We start from the raw sequence: 27133 nt of genomic DNA, 5'->3' as shown, positions 1-27133 counted from the left end.
ATAACATGTCATAATTTATAGCGAAATCCGTGATATATGATTTGAGGTAGGGTAAATATACGTGAATGTTCCTACTTATTTTCCAGCGACTCCATTCTTCCCTCCTCTCTCTTGCAATTACAGTGACTGGATAACTTCATTGAGTCTATAAAGAGCATTGTTCTTAACTTTTTATGTATATTATAATTTCATGAGCGTTGATTGCTGTCATGCCTTTTTTTTTTTCTCTCAATTTTCAAGTTCAGCTGAAACCGGTTCATAATTTATACATTTGAAGAGGTGAGGCTGTCAACCTCTTCGCAATACATCACTGATGTTACATTAGTGCAAGATGAATGGTTATCATAATGCAGCTTAGCTTCCCAGATTCTAGGGTTAATTTACAGACAAAAAATTGATGCACAAAATCCACAGCGGATCCCATCCAGATTTTCCACGGTTGTTGGACCTTGTCATAAAAACCGTTGCATGCTTTACAAACATATAAAGGGTCAGTTAAAGAGAATATCTGGTTAGCATCTGCCATTTCAAGGTCCATCACAAGCTTGAATCATTTTCATCTGATGTTTCGTAAACGGTCATCATGTCTACCAAATGGCGCATGGTCGGCCTTCCATGTGGACAATTCCAAGGTGATCTCAGCTCCGCCAAGTGTTCAAGTATCTGAAATGAGAGGGGAAAAAAAGTCGCTTTTACTTCTATCCTCGTATTTTTCAATAATTATGATACCATGAAAGTAGAGAATGATCAAAATAACAAGAAACAAAACTCAAAACTAGCTTCAATAGCCCTGCTAATAGTGAATGCTCAGATTCTCGAATACAGATAGAACAGCAGTTGAGCAATATTAAGAGCTAGCTGCTTCTCACAGGATGATGATCATGTTTTATGACGGGGATATTAAAGAATTGCAGAATACCTTCTGCATTTCATTCCTTCCAAGGGCATCTCCAATCATAACAGATGATCTGCATGCGCGTGACGCCAGCATTGCACGGACTCTTGATGGGCAGACAGAATCAGGAGTGTCCATTTTGTAACTACCAATTATTGAGCAGTCCCCTTGACTATCAGCTAGAGTTGAGATCAAGTCCTTCACATCTGTTCCCAAAAGATACTAGTAAACTTTTCCCACACTTATTCCAATAGTTATCTAATATTTATATATTCACCTTTGATGGTTACAATTTGTGACATCATTCTGTGATGAGGCATAATAACGGACTGGTTAATTAAATAAGCACTCTTAAACAATAATGCAATCCTGACAAAACCGAATGCTCATGGCTCACGCTAATGCTGATCAACAGAAAGTTATGATAACACAGACAGAACTGCCGTTGGTCTGAGCAATTGAGATTTGCAACAATAAGACTGTTCTAACCGCGAGAAAAATGAGTGTAACTCTTCAGATTTAGATGCAAGACAATAGGAGTGGAAGATGGTCCCTGAATCTTAGTATCCTAGGTTGTATATGTAGTCAAGCATACAATTTTTTTTTAAAAAAAAAAGAAAAGAAAAAGAAAACCAAAAGAGGGATTACCTTCAACTCCAAAAGTTATGTTCTTACTAAAGGGAACAGCTTTTAGTTTAAATCGGTGACCAGGAGGTGCATGTGGATCCTCTTCCAAAGTAAATCCATTCTTCCTTACAATTGGAAATGCCAGAATACGCACCATAATCATAAAGCAATTACAACTAGAGCTCAGTTCTAAAAATTAACAATTAAAAGACACACAAGATAACAAAAGGAAGGATAAGTAGCATAACCATATTTTACCTGATTACATCCATGTTCATTGAAGCAACTACTTCTTCCTCTGCAGATAACTCCAATCTCAATGACCTGCAAGTAACTTCTGAAGGTGAGGATTTCAACACGACAAGTAATAAAGAAATTTTGCCATAAGCAAATTAGCAAATAAACAATAACTGAGAAGAAATGCCACGCAGCAATGCTGCAAAAGTGAAATCACTGGCCAAAAGACTAGTATGCAGCTGTTAACCTAAAACCCTGAATCATGCTTGCATTCACAATGAAATTTCTCAAAGAATGAAATTAGTACGATGAACAGTACTCATTCCATTGGTCCAATGCCCCAGTTGATAAGTGAATAATGCTTTACAACAGTTTCTCTTCCACTTAATGGTATTAATTTCCATATAAGATTGAAAATTTCTGAGGCAAAGTCATGATGAGCCCACTGAATGTAGGCACAGGTGAATCAAAGCATTCCTCTAGTTTCTCTTAGAAAATGCAACCTAATCTTTTGGAACAGTTTCTGTTTGAGTTTCTCAACAACTACGAGTGACACAAATCCATATAATGCTAACATAACAAATTGCCCTTTTCTTCACATAACTTCTTTAATGTTAATGATTACACAAGAAGTCCTTGAACTGCACTCACTTTTTTAATCAGTCCTCAAATATTTCCTTATCAGCTGAGTCTTTGTACTTTCTAGAATATTTCAGGTAAATCCTTCATTAGCTGATTATTTCCACCTATGGCTATAGAAGGTTGACTTTGACAAATTTATTGTTGATGCTAAATGTGTATTAACTCTGTTTAGCATTATAATTTTTTTCCCTAAGCCTAATTTTCCGTCCCTTTTACCTGTTGTTTGGGATAAAAAATTTCACAAGATTTTAACTCTTTTCTATCAAATTTATTGTTTAGAATGGAAGTATTCTTTTTTTTTAACTTATAAAATTTTTATTTTCAAATGAAATAAAATCATCCATGATTTTGTAAGAATTCATTTGAATTGTTTTCTTGCAAATGAATCATGTCAAACGGAGGGTTAAGGTTTAATGTTGAATTGTAATTTTTTTTAGTGACATGACCTGCTGGCTGCTGAGCATTACATGCATTTGAATAATTTTGATTGCCAGCCAGATATCAGAGCGTAAAGGACTAAAATAGCGCATAAAAAATGGATGACTAAATAGGAAAAAGGTTTGATGACTGAAAATCAAGTAATGAGGACTTTATGTACAATTTTCCCCATGTTTAAATATAGAGAAGCAAAAGCAACAGAAAACTGACAACAAACAGTATTGTACAGGTATATCCAGCACCAATCAATAATTTGACAAACAATCAATATATGCTTAACTTGGAAAAATAATGTGTTCATCACAACTTTCTAGTGTCTTCTCAAAGGGATAAGGAACGAAGCCACATATGGGCCAATGGATGCATCGGGCAACAGGGTTATAATGGTCTTTGCAGTCCATTTTTTAAAGAAAAGCATATTAAAAGATTTGTTTAACTAAAAATAAAAATGAAATTCTAAAACCAGAAATAAATTAGATATTTCTTAATATAACATTAACATGTCTTTGATTTTGAGAGTTTTTTAACATGTTTTAAAGTGCAATAATTGGAGATCTCAAGTTATGCCTTAAAATTTTCAACAAACGAAATACATATTTTAACATGCACCCATCTATTTCTATCTCAGTTAATTGTTGTGATGTTTCATTGAATTTCTAAGGTTTCTTTAATAATTTAGTTGAGCAAGTTTGTAAAAAATTTTAGATATTTTTAAATAAAATTTCTCCTAAATGTTTTTTCTTGATATCACAAGGTTTCCGTGTATGTCACTGGGGACACCATATTGCCGACTCAAACACGCACGCATATATATATCTATATGCATATACAATTATACATGTATACATTATCTATATTAAAAAGAAAGAGAGTACTGAAGGAAGATCAACCATATATGGTACTTCTGATCTGCTGTCAAACACTCGGTGCCAGAAAGCAGATGAATAATGGTGATGATAGATGCCATACTTTATGCAAGGGATACAAACTTAGACGAAGTGGAGATAAAGACCAAGGAAATAAGGTCCCAACACTCTAGAGTGATTCCTTTTATTTCGATATTATTTTTTATCATCATCACAAGTTAGCAGAACTAAATCAAATAAAAGTTCATGCAGAGGATAACAATAATGGTCACAACCCCTCACCGCAGCAAAGGCTGTTGATTCAAGATTGTTGATTGACACAGTCGCTCAAAATTGTATTTCTCATCAGCAGCATGCTGCAAAAAGAGAGAAAAGGAAGGAGGTGGGTGGCAGTGTAAATAATACGGACACACAGCACAATTTTCTTTAAAATTACATGAAAACGTAGAACATTTAGACATTGAAAAACTAAACTACCATAGAAACATGAACAGATTACCTGATCCACAATAAACAAATCTTGATCTAACTTCCCAATAATGAATCCAAGATTAAATTGGCCAATCACCTACACAACAAAACCATGGTTGATCATTAGCTAAAAAATTTAAGCTTAAACAGTGATGGATATTAACTATCCAGCACAACTTAGGTGCAACAACAATGTGCAATCATCAGCCTCAAGAAACCTTTAGTTCATCCACCTTTCACTCATTGAGTTGGTTCATTTCACAGGTATGGAAATCATATTCAAAGAAAAGTCCAACAGAGGTTAAAAATCAATGCATTAACAGCGTCACTCATCAAGGCATGCATTCTGAGTCAAAAAGTTTAAGAAAAATGATTGAAGGGTGTTAAATTTGGGTCAGGCCTAACTCACCCTAAAAGCTAGCTCAAGGGGAGGATTGCCTATGGCTCATATAATAGGCACATTACCCCTTCACACAACCGATGTGGGATTCAACACACCCCCTCACGCCAAGAATTTTTTATTGGTGCGTGGCACATTTATGGGGCGCCCAACATCGGATGGGGAGGCTCTGATACCATGTTAAATTTGGGTCAGGCCTAACTCACCCCAAAAGCTAGCTCAAGGGAGAGGATTGCCTATGGCTCATATAAGGGGCACATTACCCCTTTCCACAACCGATGTGGGATTCAACAAAGGGGAAGGGTGTTGGGGGTTGGAAGAAGCAACAATGAAAAAGAACCATACAATACTTAAGCTTGTATTTAAGAGTATGAAAGTATAAAAACAAATAACTAATGCACATCACAACCTTCATTCTTCCAAAGTCTTGTTTTTTGAAAAGTCTTTCTAACTCCTTAGTAGCTGCAGCAAAAGCCCTAGCTTTTCGCTCCTCATTATCTGGTTGGGAAAGCTCTAATGTTGAAGCAGCATAGACGCTATGTCTTACCATTAAAAATGAAGCAGGTTAGAAATAGAGTAGAAATGTATTCCCAACTTCCCAAAGAAGTCTCTACTTTCTAAACCTTTTCATCTTCATGTCTCTAGATGTGGGACCGTTGAATTGTAATCTTGACAGCCTCTGGTGTCTTTTTGCCATTAGTTCCTGAATACTGAATTGCAAGGTCGAGCATATCTTTTCAGCTGAAGGCTTTGGAACATCTAAAGCAGAATCAGAAGACTGACATGGAGAAGTTGCAACCAGAAGGTTCCCAGACATTTCTTCAAGGCCCCTACTGAGAGAATATGTTAACTCATCATCAGCAAGAGGCAATGTCTTTTCTTCACTTGCAGGATGCTGCAATATTGTACTAAGAATATCAGACATTTAGCATGCATTTTTTTGCGTGTATTCATGTCCCTAACAATGAAATGGAAGAATGTATTAGAGGAGTTAACTGTAACCACCTCAGATATTTTCTCAAGATCCTCGCCAGATGTGATTGGTAGGACATCAGCCACAGTTGGTACCTCTTTTTCATCCTGAAGTTCCAGGCATGAAGTCAAATATCAATATCAAGCATAAATGAAAACAAATTCAGAATAGTTTAGAGCCATATACCTCCTCAGGTTTCCCATCATTGGTCTTCCCTCTATAAGAAAGTGAATTTCTGATTTTGTTGAAGATAACTTCTGTTCGAGAAAACTTGGATGGTTCAATCTCACTTGCCTTAGTAGAATCTTCACTGGGGTGATGGTTAAGTGGACAACTTTTAACCACAGCATTTGTCTCAGAATTGTTTTTCTTCAATGGACTTTGAAGAGTTTGATTTCTTAGGACAGGAATTTCTGATAACGTTGTACTAATATCTTCATGCTTTCTCTTACTTATAGTTACAAAGTCTCTAATTGTTGACTGAACACAATGAGACAAACGATTAGAATCTCTATTTTCAGCGATATCTTTTTCAAACACTCTTGAAGAAGATGGAGGATTTTTACTATCATGAAAAGTTGGTAGTTGCCTGTTTTTACTTTCCATAAAACTATAAGCCTTCTTAATGCCATGTCCTCTAAGAGTGAAGTCCTTTACTGAGTCCTTTTTATCATTTTCTCCAACAACCAAATGCTGAGATTTGATCTCAAGATTACAGCCCTCCACTGTAGAGTTCGCTGTGTGAATTTCTTTACAGTCATTGCCAATTGCAGATAACTGTTTTGACAACATATGAGATTTCTCACGAGGAGAATATAACTGCGACCTATCAGTGACCTTCATATGCTCATCAAATTTATTGATAGTATAATAAGAGGTATTACTTGGGGAATAAATCTTCTGCAAACCCTCCCTTAAAGCTAGCAATATAGAGCTCTCATCAGAAAAGAATATTTTTCTTTTATCTGGAGTTATATTCACATCACATGCTCTGGTCGGAACCACAAAATTCATAATTGCAATGGGATATTGGCGGGAGTTTGCACCTCTATATAACTCATTCACAAGCTTGCTGACTTTAGGCATATCCACTGGTCGACCATTTACAAAATAGTATTGCCTATCACCCAAATTGCGGCCACTGCCTTGTCCAGGCTTAGAAAGGAATCCATCAACCATGCAATTGTCTGATATGCATATGTTAACAGGCTCTAAGCAGTTGAAAGTGTTCATGCCAAATACTGTTATAATGTTACCTTTAAGGGAATCACTTCCTTGTGTTTTAAGTACAACAGACTTAGCATTTTTACCAGTTGTATTGGAGCAGACTAACCGGACACCTTTTGCAATAAGTGCATAGGCCTGGACATAAGAAAAGAAATGCACATAATTATGGGCAACATAAAACTGACAAAATTATACAATTTTTTAAGGTATACAACATAGACAATAAAGTATGGTAAATTAGAGCAGTACATTTAATATACAAATGCAGCAAAAAGATGAAGCTAAAAATAATAATGCATATGCAACACGAACAAACACCAAGCAGAACAATGTTATTTTATGTATCCAATCATAATATTGAAAGGAATATTCTCAAAATAATAAGGATATCAGCGTGGAGGGAATAAAGCTTATCCAGATATTATCAGCAAATCTGCCACCTTGACCCAGAATAGCAGATGCAACATACATCCTATAAGTAAAATCAACATAGAGAATACACAGATCCCACCACCATGGCACTGTTCCTATTGTTAAAGGATCAACTCACCGACTGCTGCAACTATCTATCGCCATTACAAACATTACTCGATTAAATAGCGTTAAACTAACTGTAGTTCCATCACAAGAAGAATTCTCACATTCAATAAAGAAATAAGCTTTCCATACTCCTTGCGAATGTTGCGTCTAAATTCTTTGCTTCGCACAGGTAAGTTGGAGAACAACTTCTTAACAGTGACAGTTGTGCCAACTTGACGTGCTGTTTTTCTTTCAGCAGTTAGTAAACCTGAATGATCAAAAGTCAAGTGTGCTGCTACTGACTCATTTTTGGTTCTTGTTTCGACACTCAGATCTCCTAATGCACAAAGTGAACTCAACGCCTCCCCTCTGAAACCAAATGTGGTCAAACATTGAAGATCAGGAAAATCCGCCAATTTAGAAGTATGATGCTTGAGTGCAAGAACCTGCAACATCCAAGAAAATCAACAAAGAAGCAACTATTATCAAACTTGAAAAACAACAGATTAAACAAGAAATAGGTGTCTCAGTTGCTGGTAGCTTTCTCATTTGACTAATTGATGAAGTGTTGCTTGGACACATTTCTCCAATTATAGCTAATTGGAAACCATAACAAGAAATAATCCTGTTACCCTGTTAAACTATTTTATCAAGTAATACGAGAGAACTAGACGGTGTACACTTGCTAATGGATGTCTATATCAAATCAAGGTGTGAGCGAGTATAAATCAAAATTGGATTGCTAAACAATTCTCGAAATGAATAAGCGTGTACCTTGAAATTATTCGGAGAAATGCCACAACCATTATCGAGGACTTGGAACCACTCCTCGCCGTATTCTTTCAAAGAAATTTCAATGCTTGTGGCGCCAGCGTCTAAGCTGTTTTCAACCAACTCCTTCACGGCCGATGAAAGGTCTAAGATCACTTGGCCGGCGCAGATTCTGTGCACCACGCCTTTGTTTATAGGTCTAATAATCGGAGAATTGGCAGGAGTTGATGCTTCCATTGAAACCTATTCAGTCTCAGAGGAATTAATCATGAATTTGGTAGAATTTGGGGGTTAGGGACAATACTGAAATTCCCGCTAAGCAACCCGCATACTGGGGCTCAGCCGCCGAAATGCCATAGCGAAACAAAGCTATTTTTAACAACAACAAAAAAAAAAAAAAAAAGATAAGTAAATAAAACTAGTAAATTTACAGTGAACTTATTATTAGGACGGTAGCGGTAGAATATCTTTGAATTTGAATTAACTTAATATATTTATTACTATCTGAACACATTTTGAATTTTATTAAAATTTAATTTAAATTTTTTATATGCATTCTAAATAAAAATGTTAAACTCATTTAATACTATAAATAAATCTTAATTTTATAATTTGCGTGAAATAAACCCTAAATTTTTAATATTAGATAAAATATTTAAATTTTATTTATTTAATATATTAATATATGTTTATTCAAAAAAATATATTAATATATGTAAAAATATAAATATTGTTATAAAAATCCAAACATAATATATTTAATTATTTATTATTAAAAACAACTTGAATAGTACATATTTTAAAATTCGTTCTAGATTCAATTGGACTTAGATATTATTTTTAAAAATTAAAAATAATAGAATTTGATTAAGTGTAATAGCCTGTGTGAAACTAATCATATAAAATTTAAATTGATTTCCGAATCAACTGTGAGCGTTGTATATTTGTAAATAAATAAAGGAAGAAATTTCTAGCATATAAACAAGTAAACTTGTTTTCATTATTTTAAATAAACTATCGTTATTTTAATTCAGTCTATTCAATATTATTCTTAAAGTTATAGATAATATTATTCTCTAAAAAAATAAAATATTAAACTTTTAAAATCTGAATTTATTAATTGTGTTTATATCTATAAAAAATTAATAGCATTTATCATTCTACTAAAAAGAAAGCATTTACCATTAATTATAAATATATAGAATACTAATCATAATTAAACTGTTTCATGGAAAAATTAAATTAACGTGCCATTAAGAAATTTAATTACGATTATTTTTAATAGTTTTAAATTTTAATTTAAATGGAGAGAGCGTTAATCCAAGCTGAAGAATCATAGTTTTGATTCAACCAAACAGATTTATGTTTTCAATATGATGTGTAAATAAAATTATTTTATTATTAAAATATTAACTAAACAATTTGAATATTCTAATCGTTAGAGATAAGTTGAGAGCTGCGAACCTTAGAATTAGAGCAGAAGAATAATAGTTTTGATTCAAGTAAAGTTCTTTTGTGGAAATAAAATTATTTAACTATTAAAATATTAATTCCTTGTAATTATCTGCGTATAATTTAGATACTGAGATGGTTAGAGATAAATCGAGAGTTTCAACGGAAATGAAAAGTATATGTATCCGTGTCATCACATGTGAGGGTAGTTATTAAATGATTTCTTTTTAATAACTAAATAATGTTTTGTGTATGTTCAATGTTGTGGTGCATTTGGTCACAGCCATACCTTGGTTTCTCTCTCTCCCTCTGCCCTTTCTGCCAGAAACGCGAACGCCTTCTACATATCTGGGGAAAAATGGACCTCATGGCCCATTCTTCCACCTTCCTCCTTCCCACGATCTCTGGCGACCACCGTCCTTCTTTTACCTACGTCCTCGTCGTGCTTAACCAACGCCTTCCGCGGTTCACTCCTCTCCTCTGGAAGCACTGTACTTGTCTTCACTGCCCTCCCACCACGTTTCCTCCTCCTCCTCCTTATTACTTTATGTTTCAGGCGATATTTAGAGTGAGGTTTCGCCAGTTCGTTTAATTGCTTGTTTGACACGTGTTTTGCTTCTCTTTTTATGTATAGAACAGCACAATTACGTCTCTGTGCGGATGGAGGCGCCAATCGAGTCTACGATGAAATGCCTTTGTTAGTCCCGCACGAAGACGCTCTTGATGTTCGACACAGGTTTTCCGTTTCTAGTCCCAATCTGCTGCTGTATTGCATCTATATGTCATGAAATTATTGATGATTTAGTTGCTTAGTGAAGCAATCTAATTTTTGTGTGGTTTTGGATCAAATTTCGAATGAAATTTTGTATGAAAGTAGATGCAGTTGGCATGAGGTTAATTGAATGCGATACAGCTTTCCTTTATGAGTTTGAAATTGCATCAAGTTGCCTGCTACCTAAAATTAATATGCTGTTGATTTGGTTTTTTTTTTTTTCTTAAAAAAAATCTAAAATTGTGAGAATTTTCCAAACGCTTATTTGATTTTGATAATTAAGTACGGGGTGGATCTTTCAAGTAATCTTTACCTCAACTTAAGACGATCTCAGTCGAAGGAAAGTAACATATTTTTTTTTCTCCAAGTGATAGCACTTTCAGAGTTCCCTTTGTAATAACCAGATTGGAGTAAACACCATGGTGTATTAGTTGATTCAGATTATCATCTAATTTGGGTTTTAAAATCTTCAGACTACAGAGATTTATATGCCTTTGTATACTGTTGTCAGGATACGTTTTAAATCACTTTCTTATCTTTAGCTCATTGCTGATTATCAAGCTTGTACCAGTTCCTAGCCATCAGCTTATGATACTGATATTTTGTTTGGAACAGGTACAAGCCAGATTTAATCAAGGGTGACATGGATTCAGTCCGAACAGAAGTACTGGACTTCTATACCAGCCTGGTAAGCTAGCCTTTCTGAAATTCTATTTGATGGTATAGGCTATGTTTTTCTTTTATGCTTCTGGAGTATCCTTCATTCGCATATTGCCATCTTGAACCTAGCAGGCTAAACCTACAAACTTGTAGCTTATACGCAGTCAGCTTGTTATGATTGAATCTCATCTATTTATTTATATATGCTCAACTTAAGTGCAATTCCTTTATTTTTCTATTGCATGACTTTGGTGTCAGGCATGAGTTTGGACTGTGCTCAGATACCTTTGGTTGCTTTCTCAAATGCAGGGAACAATGGTGGTAGATGAATCTCATGATCAGGATACAACAGATCTACATAAGTGCATTTCACATATTCGTGACTTCACTCCAGACTTGGACAAGTCTAATGTACGTTGCATATAATTGTATCTTATCTTGTACATTCTACTGTGTGCATGTGCTTATCTTTTTTTTTTTTTTTAATAAAGCATGAATTTGATTTCATTTGAACCTCCTTGTTGGTTTATTGGATTTTTTGTTAATTTTGATATTTTAGTTAGTGAAATGGTTCTTTACCATATTAAAAATAAGCACTTCTATGCATGTAGAACCTGTTTACTTTTAGCATGATTAGATTGACATAATGACAGCCTTTAGCTCTTGTTTTAATTGGCAGCTTTGCGTTCTTGTGGCGGGAGCACTTGGCGGACGATTTGACCATGAGGCTGGCAATATTAATGTTTTATGTAGGTTCTCAACCATGCGAATAATACTTATATCTGATGATTGCCTCATCTACCTCCTTCCAAGAACTCACTATCATGAGATACATATCCAATCTTCACTGGAGGGTCCACATTGCGGTCTCATTCCCATAGGGATGCCATCTGGGAATACCACAACAACTGGACTCCAATGGGATCTCAGTAAGTATATGTTACTCAAATATTTTGGTTCTTTCCTTCTCAGCTTGAAGATGGTCAATTTGACGCTAGTTATTATGGATTTGTATACTAAGTTCTATGGTCCGAGTCACGGATCATGTCACGGGATGGGATGATTTGATATGAAAGGAGTTTATTGGAGGGAGTTTCTCGTTAATAGAGCCTTAGATCTCACAAGTTTTAGAAAGAATATGCTTGTTTTATTGGATAAAAATAAATCATATAGGTTCATACGATTATAGGACTTCTAATTAAAATAGAAGTCTAATACATGTGATTATTAGATGATAAATTATTAAAATAAGATAATAAAAATCTAGTAAACAAACAAATGAAATAAGATAATAGAGGTGAGAAACTACTGGATAAACATAATCTTTTTTTTATGATTTAGTCTATTTGTTATCCATAACACTAGGTTTAACCAAAGCTTTGTTATACCAGCTATTCGGTGTGCTTGTCATCTGTATGAGTATAGGCATCAAGTGTTGGCCTTCATTTTTGCTGAACTAAGACATTGCAGCCCCCATCCATCACATGGTTTACATTAATGGTGAATGGGGATTGAACAACCAGACCTAGAAACATCAGAGGAATTTGCTACTTTAGTGATGTTCACATTTTTATATTGACATGATTAAGAAATATTATCATAAATTATGATCCAAGAGTATATGATTCACCATTCAAGCATCATGGGTGGTAATTTTATATTTCGCTTAATTCAGATGAAATGGAGATGAGATTCGGTGGTCTAATCAGTACGTCTAACATAGTCAGAGGAGGGAAAGTAACAGTGCGATCAAGTTCAGATCTTCTTTGGACGATTTCCATTAAGAAGACATAATCCTCGTCTACAAGTTCTGCTGACTTACAATTAAATGGCCTTGTCAATAAAAGAGGCGCATTCGCATTTTAGGTGGTCCTTCATGTGCATATATGATTTTATTATTTGGAAGAAATTATGGAGTATCGACATTTCTTCCAAAGTGTGCTTCTTCAAGTCATTTTAGGTGTTTTTTTTTTTTCTGTTCCCTGTTTGATCTTATGTTGTGTTATATCATGCGTCGTTTTGAATATATCAGCTTCTTTTTGCTAAATTATTCTTCTTTCTCGTATGACATTCTACATTTCCTGCTTTGTAAATAACTTTTTTTGGCTGCAAATACAATTAGCAGTAGCGTCACTGTGATGTTTTTTTTTAATCCTGTTTGATCCAATTTGCGGATTTTATAAAATAAAAGCAATTAAAGCCGTGATTCTGGCGTTCGGACGCCAGTGATTCATCCAGAATAAAAAAAAAATGACGAGAATAAATAAAACATCGGCTAGAAACCAACACCCCAAATGGAAAACTAAGCAAACTTGGGTAATAATGTTTATTCGATTAATCAAAATTAGCATTGTACAAACTGGCAACTAGAAATAAAGGAGATAAAATCATTTTAGAAAGGGAAGAAACTGAAAAAGAGGAGGTTAACATGGGAGGGATGGGCAAATTGTAACACAATTTGTATTGTAAAATTTCTACAACGAACAACAACCTATATATTATACAATGGGGTATAGGACCTGCATTAGAATCCTATAAATAACAGCCTCTAAGCTAGCCCACCTATTGAGGTGATGAAGAATAAACTACAAAGCATGAAATGCTATACAACAAAAAACCAAGTCTCTCTTACATGAAATAACTGAGTGCTTTCTTCTTTCTTGATCCACCTTCTCCATATAGATCATTCCACTGGAGGAGCTCATTCATATTTGTAGACTCGGATGATACGCTTGCACAAACCTGTGATCCAATATCAGGATTACACGATATACATGCTTACAACTAGATGAGCAAGTCCCCTATGACTATTAACATAGAAAAAAAATATCCATTGAAGTGTAGCTGTTAACCAATTTTTTACCCCACCCGTCATGAGGCATGTGCTTTAATTTAGAAAAATACTTAAACGGAACTGAATAAATAAATTGACGTTTGAATTTTAACTGAAAAACCCAGCACACTTTTATTTTGGCCTATTTGACCCTCATATTGTCATGGCCTGTAAATACTTTGTCCAACAAATTCTCAACGCACCCTCACTAGGGATGTAAACGGGTAGGGTACCCGTGAAAATTAAATTACCCGAACCCGATTTATATTAGTAATATCCGAACCCGTTTCAAACCCGATTAAAAATTAATTTAAACTATCCGAATTCGTCCCAAATCCAATTATTATTATCCGAATAAAACCCGAACCCGTTTAATCTTATATATTTTAATTAATAATTTATATAAAAGATATTTTTTATTAATAATTTTCATTTAAAAAATTTAATATTTTAAAAGAAAATTTAAATTTAAATTTTTAAATATAAATATATAAAAAAAATTTATAAATATTATTGTAAAATATATTTTTTATATTAAATTAATTATTTATATAAACGGGTTCGGGTAGTGGGTACCCTGTACATAAAATCCAAATTCGATCCGAACCCGCAACGGGTATTATTTTTAAAATCCGAACCCATCCCAAATCGGATTATAACTACCCAAATCCGTTCTATTAGGGTTCGGTCGGATCGGATACCCGAAAATACCCGATCCGTTGCCATCCCTAACCCTCACAAGGGTATTGACACAAGAATAATAATTTGCCATTTGTTTTTATTTTCCAAAACCTCCCCCCTTTCTCAAATTGCGATTATTACCCTCAACAGTTTTAATTGTCATATTAGCAATGCTATAGCAATTTCAACTTGCCATTGGTTAAATAAATTTATGTTTATTGGATGAAATACAAAAGTCGTGGTGTTAATCACTCAGAACTAAAGTTTGGGATGCCACCCTATTGTAAAAACAAAGTTTCTTCACCATTTCAGGAAGCAACCAATAAATTTCTGATGATTAGACACCACAGCTTGCTCAGTCAAAACAACAAACAAGGCGAGCGTGCGCACACACATACACATGCGCGCGCGCGAACACACACACACACATATATATATATAAGCAAAGAGGAGTCATACCTGCTCATGTGCATATTTAAAATCCTCCAATTTAAGAGGACGGACATCAGAACTGCTATACAATGGAGGTAAAGTTCTGTTCTCAGCCAAAGCCAAAATTCTCTCCTGATGTTTTGTCACCCAAAAAAAAAAAGAAAGAGAATATAAGTAAACAATTCAAACCAGAACATATCTTTAGGGTTTCATATTGTGCTTTGAATTTACAGTGCATCTATACTCATCAGTCAGTTGCATTTCATAACTTTATTCGAGCCTTTATTACACATTCACTTGATGCATTTTGCAATTTACACAAAACTTGCATAGTGACAGAACATGAATGGCAACCGGCCCAGTGCACACATCCATAACTGGGATTGCAGTCACCACAAACGATCTAAATTCATGGTGTGAAATTTAGAGCATTAAGTTATAATCGATGTTTTTAATCCTGGCCCAGTCAATGAACCAGGGTAGGGAGTTAAAGGTTTAAAGTTCAACCGTGATAAAACCGGAATTTAACTAGTATATTATTAATAAATAGGAAGAAAATTGTAGTATCAAATAGCCTTGTGTATGATGTAGATTTTTGCAAAGGGTATTTTAGGAAGAAAATTGTATTCTTTGAAGTTTGACCACTCGCTAGCTTTGTACTAACGTTTACAATGGATGGAAGGAGTGGTTTGGATGGACTGAATATAGAGGGATTTAAGTGTTCTACTTTAAATACAGAAACCGGAGTGCTAATTACTCGGGGACTAAAATGTAATCTATCTATCTATATATATATGTTTGTGTGTGTAGAAAATTAATATGAAAGAGTTAGTTTTGATGGTAAGCCTTATGAATGCTTTTCCTGAGGTATCAGTATCAAATCCTAGCACCCACAAAAGAAGTTTTTTCAATTAAAGGAGACTAGTTTTTCCAATACTCAGCCGGTTCACACCGGTTTATTCTATTAAAAACAGGTTTTTTCTTAAATCAAAACCGGACCAAGGTCTGGTGCCCGATCCAACCATCCAGTATGGTTCGGTTTCAACTACCATGGTTATGACCATCATACTAACCTTTTTTTCTTTTTCCAATAATTCTCGTATGGGACAGTGAGCTGCCGTAACACAAAGATTCTGAAGGAGGAACCAAAAAGAAAAAGTCAGATACCAAAATTAAAGATGCACACACATGCAAGCAAATGCACATGCGAGTGCGCACACACACATCCAACCTTTAGATCACTTCCAGAGTAACCATCTGTTATATTTGCAACTGCTTCCAAATCGACATCAGGTGCCAATTCCTCTTTGGCCAAGACAACCCTCAAAATTTTCTCTCTGTTAGGTGCATCTGGCAAATTGACCATTAATCTGCAGGAGGATGTAGGCTATCATGCCACATGTACAGATGACTTATAATCATGAGGGAGAGAAGGGAACAAAGGAAAGATAATGCACCTCCGGGGAAGCCTCCTAATAACAGCCTCATCAAGGTCAAAAGGCCTGTTTGTGGCAGCAAGCACTAATACCCTTTCTTTATCCTTTGTACGTAGACCATCCCAGTTCACCATAAACTCATTCTTCATTTTGCGCATGGCCTCGTGTTCTCCAGGATTTTCTCGTCTTCCCAGCATACTATCCACCTAAAACAATTTAAAACAAACAGTTTCAATTAGTTTTTCATTTAATTGAAATAGCACAACGCACAATCAAGAAAGAAAAGGAGCTGGCATGTGTCCCATCGAGTGTCTAAGCTGGACAGAGACAGAGGAAAAAAGAAATAACATGTGGAAGGAGTAAAACAACTGAACAAACCTCATCAACAAAAACAATACTAGGAGCGATTTTACTTGCCAAGGAGAACACTGCTTTGACATACTTCTCTCCTTCCCCAAACCACTGCAATCAATACAAAAAGATCATATAATTTCAACTGAACTCTCAATCGCTCATAGTATGAATGGTGCAATAATTATCACCATGCAAATACCTTCGATGTAATGCTTGACATAGAAATATTTATGAAGTTTGCACCAGCCTCAGTTGCAACGGCCTTAGCAAGCATTGTTTTGCCAGTACCGGGAGGTCCAAAAAGTAATATTCCTTTACAAGGCTGTAAAAGGAGCAACATCTCATAAGCACAACACAGCCATGCACAGTGGGAAGAGAATGGGAAGGGACCCAGTGATAAATAATGCATACTGTAGTCAACCTTAGTCAGCTGTCCTTTGCCAAATAATTCAGGCCTCTGAAGAGGAAGCATCACCAGTTCCTTCAAGGTATCCTTCACATTTTCTAATGCTCCAATGTCATCAAAGGTCACTCCGATGTCGCTAGGAGGAATAACATCCGCCAGAAGTTTCTTCTCAAATTCATTCTCAGTGACCACATCCTGGAAACTTATAAAAGTTAAATTTGATCCACACAAACAATTAAAAAAGTATTTAATCAAACAAGCAAGGTTTGTGAATTTGCATGCAATAACAGTGATACCCTAGATATAACCGCCAAATTTACCTTCAGTGATTTCTTCAAGCTCTTGCTTTCACTTTGAATACCCTGCAGAATGCTTAACCCATACTTAATGCTGCAAGGAAAACCATTTACGAAAAGTTAACAGTAAAAATAGTAAGGTTCTCATAATTATGATAAACGTCAGTATTATATGGGGAAGCAGTAGGGTGGTGGAGTAGAGAACTAACCTCTCAGTGGATATCACAAGTTTAGCTTCTTTGAAAGAAGCTTCAGAAGAATGCATGAAATGGTGACTTAAGGCCCAACCAACTACTTTCTCTACACCTATCAAGATGCAAAAGAATAGTATCAGCAAGTGATGCAGTTTAAACAACATAAATCAACCAAAAAAAAGTGGGGGAAAACAAACTGTGAAGTTGAGTTAAAGAGCACTGACTTTCAGTTGTAAGGGCTTGATCCTTAATAGAAAGAGTCTCAAGTTCAGGGCAACACAAATGAACTTTACTGAGTACCTAAATCCAGTGAACGTTTTGAAATACTTAGCTAGCACAATGTCACAACATATACATAGTAAAAAACATAAACAAACAGAACAAAAGCAACATAAAAAATCACTATGGGCAAAAAAACATCAAAAACACGAATCTGAATCTTCAACCAAATCCTCAGGAAATAATTACAGAAAACTATATACCGACATTCTACTTATCCAAAAAGCAAAATTGAAAAAATTTTTAGTTATCCCTGTCCTTGAAATGCAGAATTTCAATTCCTAGGCAAATTTAAAAGGGGCAGTAAAAATTATTCGGTGGATAATTTTAAATAGCAAAATAATATAGTTGGGGCCTCCTGAAACACTAGTCTACATGCTGTTATGATTCAACGTGTCTAGGTTCACTAAAAGGCCAGCTTTTAGACTTCCATCTCAATTAAATTTCCATGTTTGACTTTGGCTGACAAAAAGCTACATTAGATACTGCCTCCTATGACAGAAATTCACAACGTAATACTTGGTATATTTCAGATGGATGGGAAAAGTGAAGAATACAGTAAGAGCAAGATTCTAAAGAAAGTTGAGTCAAGACCACGGCAGCACACTTAATGGTCATATCTAAATCAGAAAGGCCACCTAACCACCAAAATTTTGCTTCTACATGTCCAGTTGAGCATGCTTATGGATTTACTATTTTGTTTTAGAAGCTACAGAACTGTATCATCACTTCAGGATAATCATCTTTCAACTACAAAAAGAAAAGCTACTATGCAGAATGAACTGAGGTACTGTGCAAACAAGCCATTATTACATCCAAAATTAAAATTGACATTAATAATCAATCAAATTGGATCATTATGCACACCGATCGAATGCTAACAATGTTGGCCTGTGCTTTCAGAGTTTCAATATCACGCTCCAACTGCTGCTTCCAGTCCAAAAGTAAAGCTTCATCCTGCCATGATTCTCAAAAATGTAAGATAAGATAATTCAGTTAAAAAAAATAATATTAATAAAATACATGCAACAAAAGCTGTAGTGGAGTACCTGAGGTAGCTGTATTGTCACTTTGTTTGGGAGCAGCCGTCCAAGCTGCTTCATAGTTTTAGGAGTTTCCTTGCTTCTATCATGTAGTCGACCGAAGTTATCCTACAGGAGAAAAAAAATATATGCATCACTTCTAATTACAGAGAATCTTGAAATTACCAACAATGAACAAAAACTAACGTGGAAGTATCTAATTATCACTAATAATAGATTCATCAAATCCAGAATAACAACCATGATAGGTCTATACACTGTTAATGACCTGCGGATGCAGGTGTTATTTAAACATAATCACCACTCCAACATTAGGGTACATAATATGATGATTATAAGAATAAAAAACAACAAGTACAGTTTTTCAAGCAAAGTTGCTTAACACAATCAACTACAGCCACCTTTCAACATGACCAAATGATGAAAAGCTCATATGCAATATAGTTTATACTAGGGGCAAAAATAAAATAAACACATAACAGGGATACCTAATGACAACATAATGGATAGTAGCAAATAGCAATTCCCATTAATAACCTAACATCATAGAGCTTCTTATCCATTATTAATTAGGAGTAAACTCACACCCGATCCACCCGAATTTAGGAAGATTCTTCACAATATCTAACAATTTAAAAGAAGTGAAAAACTACTTGTATCTTTACGTAAACGCTACTCTGAATCAAAATGCAAGTTGTTGGAAGCTTAATTGCAAATAATGCCACTGATACCAATCATGGAGAGAGAACAGGATTTACTACATGAATAAGCTGCAAACTGATATTCTCAAGCTACATCAAAATTGAGTTACAAATCACTAGGTCCTTTGATGCAAATAAAAGGTATAACAAAGTACATCACAACAAATGCCATCAGAAGAGCTTAGTAAATGTGTTTATTGAATTTAGATGCAGTTTGCCGCACGTTGATATTAAATTATGGGGGTGCAAAGACACAAACAACGAGAAATCAGTGGCCTAGAAATACAGAACCATACTGCTAAAAAGAAATATACTAGCACAACTGCAATATTCTTTGCAATTAATTGCCGTACCCATAAACACTGAGGAGATAACTAAAGAACTAATGTAATGCTTAAACATACCGGAAATGCAAGATCAAGTAAAGCAGTATGGTTGCTTCCAAACTTTGTAAATAAAAGGCCACCAGGTTGAGACTGAAAAACAATGAAGTCATTAGATGCCATAAGTTGCTTCTGCTGCATCCAAGCTTCAAGTGTCAAAAAAATTAACCCTTTACCTTCTCCTTACGACTATCCATCTGAACATGTGAACCAATTACAACAACTCCGTTAGGCATATTTTCAAGCTTACTCCTCAAGGCAGTGTATGCATCTTGATTCCCCACCATAGACTTTTCTATGTCTTTCACAAACAATATTAAGGGACCATGTTTACTGGCATTTTGGGCAACCTACAAATATCAGAAGGCTCAGCACAGCATCTGAAATGACAGAAGGAAAGCAGAAACTAGCAAGTACCTCAAAGATTTCATTAATAGCAAGCCTATCAACATCTTCACCTCCAGGACCATCCAAGCGAAGTGAATTAGCTGCAGTGTGGAAATACAAACAACTAAGTCTAAGAACTGTGTCAGAACTATGTCCAAGAAAGATACAATAGATGGCTAAGCAAGATCACCAGCACAGAAGAAACCATGGTCTTCTTCACAGAGACCACCGAGGTCATTGCCTTCCAGAATAGATCTATCAAATCTAACCCCAATCTTTGAGGATCCATTTTCTTCAAACGCAAGGACTACCTTGCCCCGAAAGCCAACTGCCGGTCCCCTTTTAAACAAAATCAAAGGGAGAAAAATATTGAAGACGACAAAAAAAAAAAAGGGATGGGAGATAATGGAGAAAAAGGTTATATGAAGCTATATGAGTATATGAATTAACCAGATAGTGTATTTTCTTTCATTGCATTTGTTTAAGGAGAAGTTCCATAAAAATAAATAAACAAACACCAACTTCTTAAAAAGTCATGCATGGTTCATTATACATATTTGTGTATTTGCATGAACTTGTGCAAATAGCCACCATCTTCATGTTTAGTTGCAGGTAATTAAAGAACATGCTGAAACCAATTTAAATATTGATTCTTGAGCATTTGTCAGCCATTAATTTACTATACTATCCAGGAATTAATTCAACAAATAAGAATTTTTTAAAATAGCAATAAGAAATACCTTGGAGGATTGTGCAGAGAAGGTAACCCCACAAACTTTACTCTATCACCTGCAAAATTATATATTACATAAGCAATTTAAAGGCATTAGCCGAGTAAATAATAGCTAAACCAAAAGAATAAAAGGAGGTTGTTAATTAAGGATCTATACACATATATTGCAGCTGTTACAGATAAACATGCCTGCTTTAAATGTATAGTTTTTGGATGATGCAGTAGAAGTTTCCTGCTTCGGCAAACCCTGAGAGCTTATTGTGGAGCCACCAGTAATATCAGCCTCTACGCTAGATATTGGTTTCTTGTGATGAAATGCTGCCTGAACAGCTCGTTTAGCAAAAACAGATGCTCTTTCTGGCTTTGTACTTTCTTTCACAGAGTCAGCTTCTTTGGGTGTTGGTCCCTGAAATTATTATGAAGTAGGAGAAGTTAAGGCTCTAACATTTAAGGATATATTACTTGAGAAACAGTTCATCACAGTAAAGGGAAAGGGAAGGTGGACAACTAACACAATTCAGACATTAAATAAACTTACACCGGGCAACAGAAGCGAATCAATGACTAGCAGTCCAGCACCAAGATCTTTGGCAAGTGCCTTTACTAGTGTCTCTTGATATATTTCTGATCCTGAAAACAATTCAATGATGGAAATTATAACATTGATACAAAAACAACTAAATTAAAGATTACACACACATTTAGAAGCATATAAAAAATAAGAGACTACCTGCAGGGCCAGATAACAATATACGTGGGGACACAGTAGAAAGATCACAGGAAAACTTTGGAAGTTTCTTGTCGCACTTCAAATGAATGAATGAAGCACCTATCAAAACTTTCTTTGTTGTATCACTGTAAAAATGCTCAATGCAAGAAAAGGAAGAACTAGAATTAGCGTCCAAGATACTTATGCTCATAAGTGCTAAGAATGTAAGCTATTGACTAGATCCACACAACAAGACAAGATAACCAATAGATAATGAAATAGTAATTAGTTAACCTCTATCACAATAATCTACAAATTACAGTGTAGAAGCATAACATGCAATGAATAAAATATCAAGTGCATTGCTGAAAAAGTCAAGTGCAACTAAATTAACTGAAAGCAAAATGCACCTTAGATAATATGGGAAACTGTCAAATGAAACATCAATGTCTTCAGAATTTCGAATTCCCTCTTGTAAACTATCTTTATATGATTGCCTTCTGGTTGACATCAGAATTGTCGGAGGATCTAGAACATTGAGGAGTTCTCTTATTTCCCTTTGCTCATCAAGTATTTTGGAAATGCTACCACTTAAATCAAATTCAGAAGAACCTGCAAGTATACGGTAGAGTGGCCTTAATTCATGGGATGACCCAGCAATCTTTCTGTTTCCTGCATCAACAGTAGCATCCAGTCTAAGATTTTCAATATTTGGGTTTTGACTGGCCGAATTAGAGGATGGAACAATAGTTTTCTCCCTCAAAGAATAACTATCCATCTCATTATTACTTGTGCTATTCTTCACGTTAACTTCTGAAATGCAATTCTCAGGTGTGCCACAAACAGAAGGCACTGAGGAAATCTCACTATTTTGCTGCAAATCCTCACCGGCTTTGGGAGGAGGCGACAGAAGAGATAAATCTTTTTGAAAATCAGATAAAGAAGCCAGTATTGATGCTCCCGCAAAAGCTGAGGGATCACCAGATCTTGTCTCAATCTGAATCCCTTTTAGTGGAGTTCCTCGGGCTTCTAAGATATTTACTGAAGGTATTCCTGTAGCACTTGAGATATCATTATTGACCTGCTGAAAAATCTAATGATCCTATTAAGGAGTTAACTGGATCATTGGAAGAGGTAAACATATTAAAGTCAAATTACATAGAGCAACCATTAATTGTGATACTACACAACAGAATTTTTTTACATCTTTTTCCTTTCACAAATAAAACCCAAAATATGCCAAAGGCTGCATTAGGAGCAGGGAAAGGATACGTAGGCATGTTTTGCAGAAGAACCAAATACTACTTCATCGCCTCCTTTAATCATTATCACACCTGGTTTTTGTAGAAGTTTACCATTAACATGGACTGCTCCTTTACCTCCTGTGACTTCCAACAAGGCAGCTGATGTACCTCCATTCTACACATAGTAATTATAAGGATTTTACCCCAAAAAAGTTACTTGTACCAGGCATGATTCAAATGATTTCGGAACTACATTTGTTGTGTGTATATATATACAGCAAGTAACAAAAAGTGCAATGAGTAATACCTCTAACTGTTTTAATTTACACAAAGTACCACTGATGGATGGATCATTGAGCACTAAATCGCAAGTACGGTTTTGACCAATGGTGAAAGGAGTGCCACGCACTTCCCTGTGAGGGTACTGGAAAGGACGAAATGCACAAAAGCATCAGACAAATCAGTAAGTCGGTCATAAAAAATAAGCATATGAATAAATAACAATTATTCAGATTGATCTTCAGAAATTTGCCTCCTTAGAAGACAAAAACCTACATAAATCAGCACCAATTTTCCAGTTCAAAGTTGGACCTAGGAGAACTATTCAACAAAAACTACAGGTCCTTTTATTTAATGAGAAAAGGGAAAAACCAATTTTTCCTAGCAGGAGAAAAGTTCATTCTTTAAAAATAAAAAATAGGGTAAAAATGATTTGAGTTTCCAGCACAAGTTTATTGAGCAAATTCTTTTTATTTTTGTTCATCTTTTTCATTTTATTTTCTTCCATATAAGAGGACTGAATTCAGTAGCAGAGGATCAGCAAGAGGTGCCATCCATGCAAACCTAGGATCATACAAAAACTACCATTCCTAGCTCAGGAGAATAAATGTTACATAGCCTTATAGTAATGTGAATGCAACCAATAAACGAAAAAATTGTGTGCAAGTATTCTGAATAAAAATAACAACACATCAGGAAGAGAGAAACCATATTAACTGCTCACAATCACTAACCTTATTAAACAGATAGGTGAACTGGAAACTGAAATAAGCAAGGAAACACAGAGGTTCATTCACTCCCCCCTTGAAATTTTCAACCCTAGGGGACAATAAATTGATAAGTTCATGCCCCTCACTAGATAGCCCTTGAAGCCTGAAACAACAAGCTTCAACCAAATTTCCCATCAATTATCCAAACTGCTACATGTCCCAGAAATGAACAAGACATCACTTTACAGCACTTAAATGCCTCATGAGACAAAGTCCAAGCAACATCCCAGCAATGACAATATCCAGAATATAGTCTCAATCCAAACAGGCACTCTAAACCTGCATGAAACGTCACGCCCAATCACGAAAAGAAGTCGCGAACTGCCGAACTCATATTAAGGACATATTTTCTTTCAATGAGAAAAGACTGTTAACCATCTCATTTAAATTTCTAACTCTTAACTCCTGGAAATTTCAAGATCAACACTGCTGACTACATAGAAAATAAGGTGGACAGCTGAAACTTCATCCTTGCAATATTAGGGGAGGAGAAAACAGGGGTTTACTAGCGAGTGAAATGCCAATCAAACATTTCAAAACACCAAAAGCCTAACAGGGAATACAGAAGTCATGCTCATTCCTCCCAGTATCCCACAACATCACCATCATAGACAGAGAACGACTAGCCAATGGATAAGACTATAAAGATTATGGGACATCATGAATCTGTACAAAGCCATAATACTTAAAAACCAAAAAGCTAACAAGGGACCCAATTCCATCCAGTGAAACCAAAAACTCACAGTAGCTAAACAAATTAAACAAGCTCCTTTTAGCAAATAACACACGCAGAAAATGGGAGGGGGTACAACGAAATGTAGGAAAATAACATATTTATCATATACGTTATCCTTTACTGATTACACTCAAAGCCAATTAGCTAAGCTCTAATAAGTAATAATTCTTGTATATGGCATTCTCTCTGCAGTTAAATAGACCGACAGGACCAAAGAACTGAAAAACAAAGGAAAAAACATGAATGAAGAGCAAAACACACCCACCTGGGAGCACTGGGAAAGGAGCTTGCCCCATGCAAGTTTGTCACTCGGTTTCGGGGGTTTTGTTGGCGCGGATTTTGATTGCCGCTTCTTCCCCCCATTCAGCACCGCGCCAGCAGTCTTGGATATCTCATCATTCAGGGTAGTTTCGCCTAAACCCATCACCAATCAAGCTCAGTCATGTAACACATAAAAAATATTACATGCAAAAGAGAATTAGCCGAATATCGCACCTAGGGACTGCGTGGGCATCAAGCCCTCGCCTTCGACATCAGGAGATTTCTCCGCACCAGCAGGGGTGGACTCAGAATCGACTGTTGCCTGCAGATCAGAGGATTGCAGCTGTAGGTCTCGAGGTGCGGACACGGATTTCTTCGACGGAATTAGGGTTTCAACCGGCAGCGCCACCGTTTGACCATTTATTGAGGATGAAGCCTCAGCCACAGCCGCCTAGGGTCCAATAAAGATAAAACATCCAAAATCATACGGCATAAATGCAGTAACTCCATCAAGAAAGAAACGAGGCGTTAGTACCTTGGATCTTTTGGAGGATGGAGGAACGGGAGCGGGGAGGGAGCGCTTGCCATAAGTGGAGCTGCGTCTGGTTTCAACCATGTTGTTTCCCTTCGATCCAACAACAACAACAACAATGGAAGAGCCGCGGGGCTGTTTGGTTCTTGAGACGAAGAAGAGGGCAAATGATTGAGAGAAATCACTGAGCATCCATCATGGATTTGTTTTTTATGAATATACTAATAATAATGATATTAATCAGATGATCTGTAATAAAAATAACAAAGAGAGAGAATCGGAGAGGGGCAGAAGCAAAGCATGCAAAGCTTATTATAAAGGCGATAACCGGTGAGAGGTGCCAACTGCCTGTGGACTGGTTGGGTGAAATTCGTATGAAATGAATGCAAATGCCAAATAGCTCCTCCTCAGTTGTATTTTTCCAAAATAAATAAAGCTTTCCAATTAAGTTACCACTATTTCATTTTACTTGCCATTTATATGATTTATTTATTCATTGTATTTGTCAGCTCAGGTGTGAAACTAATGCATTCTTATCTTTTGGAAAAATATTTTATTTATTATACTATTTTCATCAATTATCACAAAATTAATAGTTAAAGTTATTTACATTATCTGCAAAATTATCCATCATGATACTTGTTTTTAAGAATTAGAATAATATTATATTTATTAATTATAAAAAAAGTTAATAATTAGAATAATATTATATTTATTAATAATAAATAAATTAATTTTAATCAATAATCATTCTATTTAAAAATATAATAACCAATGTGATTGAAATGAGGTTGTACTCCACTGGATCAATTTGCAAAAAAAATAATGAGGCATTTATGACAGTCACTCACACGTTTTAAGTCATTAATCTGAATAAAAAGCTAAGTGTAATAAGATGACTTTAATTTATGTGATCATTAATTTTTATATTCTAAGAATATGGAGTTAATTATCGCATCTCTTAAAAATCTAATTGGTACCCGTCAGTGAATACGAGATCCCGCAATTTAGGTGTAATGGATATCTGTTGAATTATATTCGCTAAAGGTAACTTTATGTGAAGACTTTACCTGTTCAGGAGAGGGTGAATCTCGGCGTTCTGAATACCGAACGTTATGATACCTAATCTTATTTATTATGGGTGAGACTTATGCAATCTCGTGTTATAACTTATTAAAGTTTTACCGTGTGGGCATGTCATGTGGTGACAACCCATAACACATTTTGGGCGAATGTTGTGTCATATCAGAAGTACATCAATATGTATTTGATTCTTCAGATTGGAAGCTTACAACTGTTTTCCACAATTTTGGACTAACACTCGGTCATGTGACTGACAGTTACATATCTTATTGCGCTATTTAGCTGAAACTTGTCTTTGCCTTTTGGGACGAACACTCGAAAACTAGCCTAGCGATTATCCACATTGTGCCACATTTTGGCAGAAACTTGTCTTTTTCTTTTAAGACTAACACCCAAAAACTCGTTTATCAG

General features: G+C 35.5%; 3 protein-coding genes across 14 annotated transcripts; 1 reads left to right on the top strand and 2 right to left on the bottom strand.

The window, feature by feature from the left end:
- Positions 1-240: 240 nt before the first annotated feature.
- LOC110612518 (DNA mismatch repair protein PMS1) lies at positions 241-8453 on the bottom strand. Of its 5 annotated transcripts, none has more exons than XM_021753294.2 (12): positions 8070-8453; positions 7418-7741; positions 5736-6911; positions 5582-5656; positions 5200-5471; positions 4986-5118; positions 4205-4273; positions 3988-4061; positions 1781-1846; positions 1544-1647; positions 920-1101; positions 241-663 (listed from the first exon to the last, which is right to left on the bottom strand). In XM_021753294.2, the coding sequence occupies exons 1-12, from the start codon at positions 8301-8303 to the stop codon at positions 538-540; spliced, it is 2835 nt and encodes a 944-aa protein (XP_021608986.1). In that variant the 5' UTR covers positions 8304-8453; the 3' UTR covers positions 241-537. The 5 variants fall into 5 exon arrangements, with proteins under 5 accessions (XP_021608986.1, XP_021608992.1, XP_043817580.1 ...); XM_021753300.2 differs by having other exon boundaries at positions 4986-5112; XM_043961640.1 differs by lacking the exon at positions 920-1101 and having other exon boundaries at positions 520-663.
- A 1310-nt stretch (positions 8454-9763) lies between these two features.
- On the top strand, positions 9764-12997 carry LOC110612534 (thiamine pyrophosphokinase 1). Of its 4 annotated transcripts, none has more exons than XM_043961649.1 (6): positions 9764-10009; positions 10158-10254; positions 10906-10978; positions 11260-11361; positions 11630-11879; positions 12342-12610. In XM_043961649.1, the coding sequence occupies exons 1-6, from the start codon at positions 9778-9780 to the stop codon at positions 12446-12448; spliced, it is 861 nt and encodes a 286-aa protein (XP_043817584.1). In that variant the 5' UTR covers positions 9764-9777; the 3' UTR covers positions 12449-12610. The 4 variants fall into 4 exon arrangements, with proteins under 4 accessions (XP_043817584.1, XP_021609004.1, XP_021609011.1 ...); XM_021753312.2 differs by lacking the exon at positions 12342-12610 and adding an exon at positions 12626-12997 and having other exon boundaries at positions 9765-10009; XM_021753319.2 differs by lacking the exon at positions 12342-12610 and adding an exon at positions 12626-12997 and having other exon boundaries at positions 9765-10009; positions 10153-10254.
- Positions 12998-13262: 265 nt separating this feature from the next.
- Positions 13263-26023, bottom strand: LOC110612481. Of its 5 annotated transcripts, XM_021753276.2 has the most exons (29): positions 25643-26022; positions 25342-25558; positions 25112-25260; positions 23369-23485; positions 23090-23236; positions 22607-22910; positions 22430-22489; positions 22228-22345; positions 21839-21963; positions 21647-21738; positions 21298-21514; positions 21116-21164; positions 20566-20714; positions 20406-20476; positions 20165-20338; positions 20010-20081; positions 18911-19012; positions 18729-18818; positions 17807-17882; positions 17598-17694; positions 17413-17482; positions 17108-17287; positions 16886-17008; positions 16711-16794; positions 16354-16538; positions 16128-16266; positions 15970-16029; positions 14924-15028; positions 13263-13692 (listed from the first exon to the last, which is right to left on the bottom strand). In XM_021753276.2, exons 1-29 carry the CDS (start codon positions 25829-25831, stop codon positions 13579-13581), a joined length of 3675 nt encoding a protein of 1224 aa, XP_021608968.1. In that variant the 5' UTR covers positions 25832-26022; the 3' UTR covers positions 13263-13578. The 5 variants fall into 5 exon arrangements, with proteins under 5 accessions (XP_021608968.1, XP_021608952.1, XP_021608958.1 ...); XM_021753260.2 differs by having other exon boundaries at positions 22430-22910; positions 25643-26023; XM_021753266.2 differs by having other exon boundaries at positions 22228-22489.
- Between the last annotated feature and the right edge of the window lie 1110 nt (positions 26024-27133).

This window comes from Manihot esculenta, chromosome 1, assembly GCF_001659605.2.
Source record: "Manihot esculenta cultivar AM560-2 chromosome 1, M.esculenta_v8, whole genome shotgun sequence".
In the NCBI taxonomy this organism is placed as follows: Eukaryota; Viridiplantae; Streptophyta; class Magnoliopsida; order Malpighiales; family Euphorbiaceae; genus Manihot; species Manihot esculenta.
Note: the sequence above shows the minus strand (reverse complement) of the source record. Positions and strands in the feature narration are given on the sequence as shown.

Excerpts from the sequence above, each read along its gene's own strand:
- LOC110612518 (XM_021753294.2), bottom strand. The coding sequence starts at position 8,303 with ATGGAAGCATCAACTCCTGCCAATTCTCCGATTATTAGACCTATAAAC. Across the intron at positions 6,912-7,417 it reads AGCTTATTTCTTTATTGAAT|GCCTATGCACTTATTGCAAA; the intron begins GTGAGAATTCTT and ends TCTTATGTCCAG. Across the intron at positions 1,648-1,780 it reads ATGAACATGGATGTAATCAG|GAAGAATGGATTTACTTTGG; the intron begins GTAAAATATGGT and ends TCCAATTGTAAG.
- LOC110612534 (XM_021753312.2), top strand. The coding sequence starts at position 9,778 with ATGTTGTGGTGCATTTGGTCACAGCCATACCTTGGTTTCTCTCTCTCC. Across the intron at positions 10,255-10,905 it reads GCTCTTGATGTTCGACACAG|GTACAAGCCAGATTTAATCA; the intron begins GTTTTCCGTTTC and ends TGTTTGGAACAG. Across the intron at positions 11,880-12,625 it reads TGGACTCCAATGGGATCTCA|ATGAAATGGAGATGAGATTC; the intron begins GTAAGTATATGT and ends CGCTTAATTCAG.
- LOC110612481 (XM_021753258.2), bottom strand. The coding sequence starts at position 25,831 with ATGCTCAGTGATTTCTCTCAATCATTTGCCCTCTTCTTCGTCTCAAGA. Across the intron at positions 17,288-17,412 it reads GCTTGAAGAAATCACTGAAG|GATGTGGTCACTGAGAATGA; the intron begins GTAAATTTGGCG and ends ATAAGTTTCCAG. Across the intron at positions 13,693-14,923 it reads TTAAATATGCACATGAGCAG|GTTTGTGCAAGCGTATCATC; the intron begins GTATGACTCCTC and ends ATTGGATCACAG.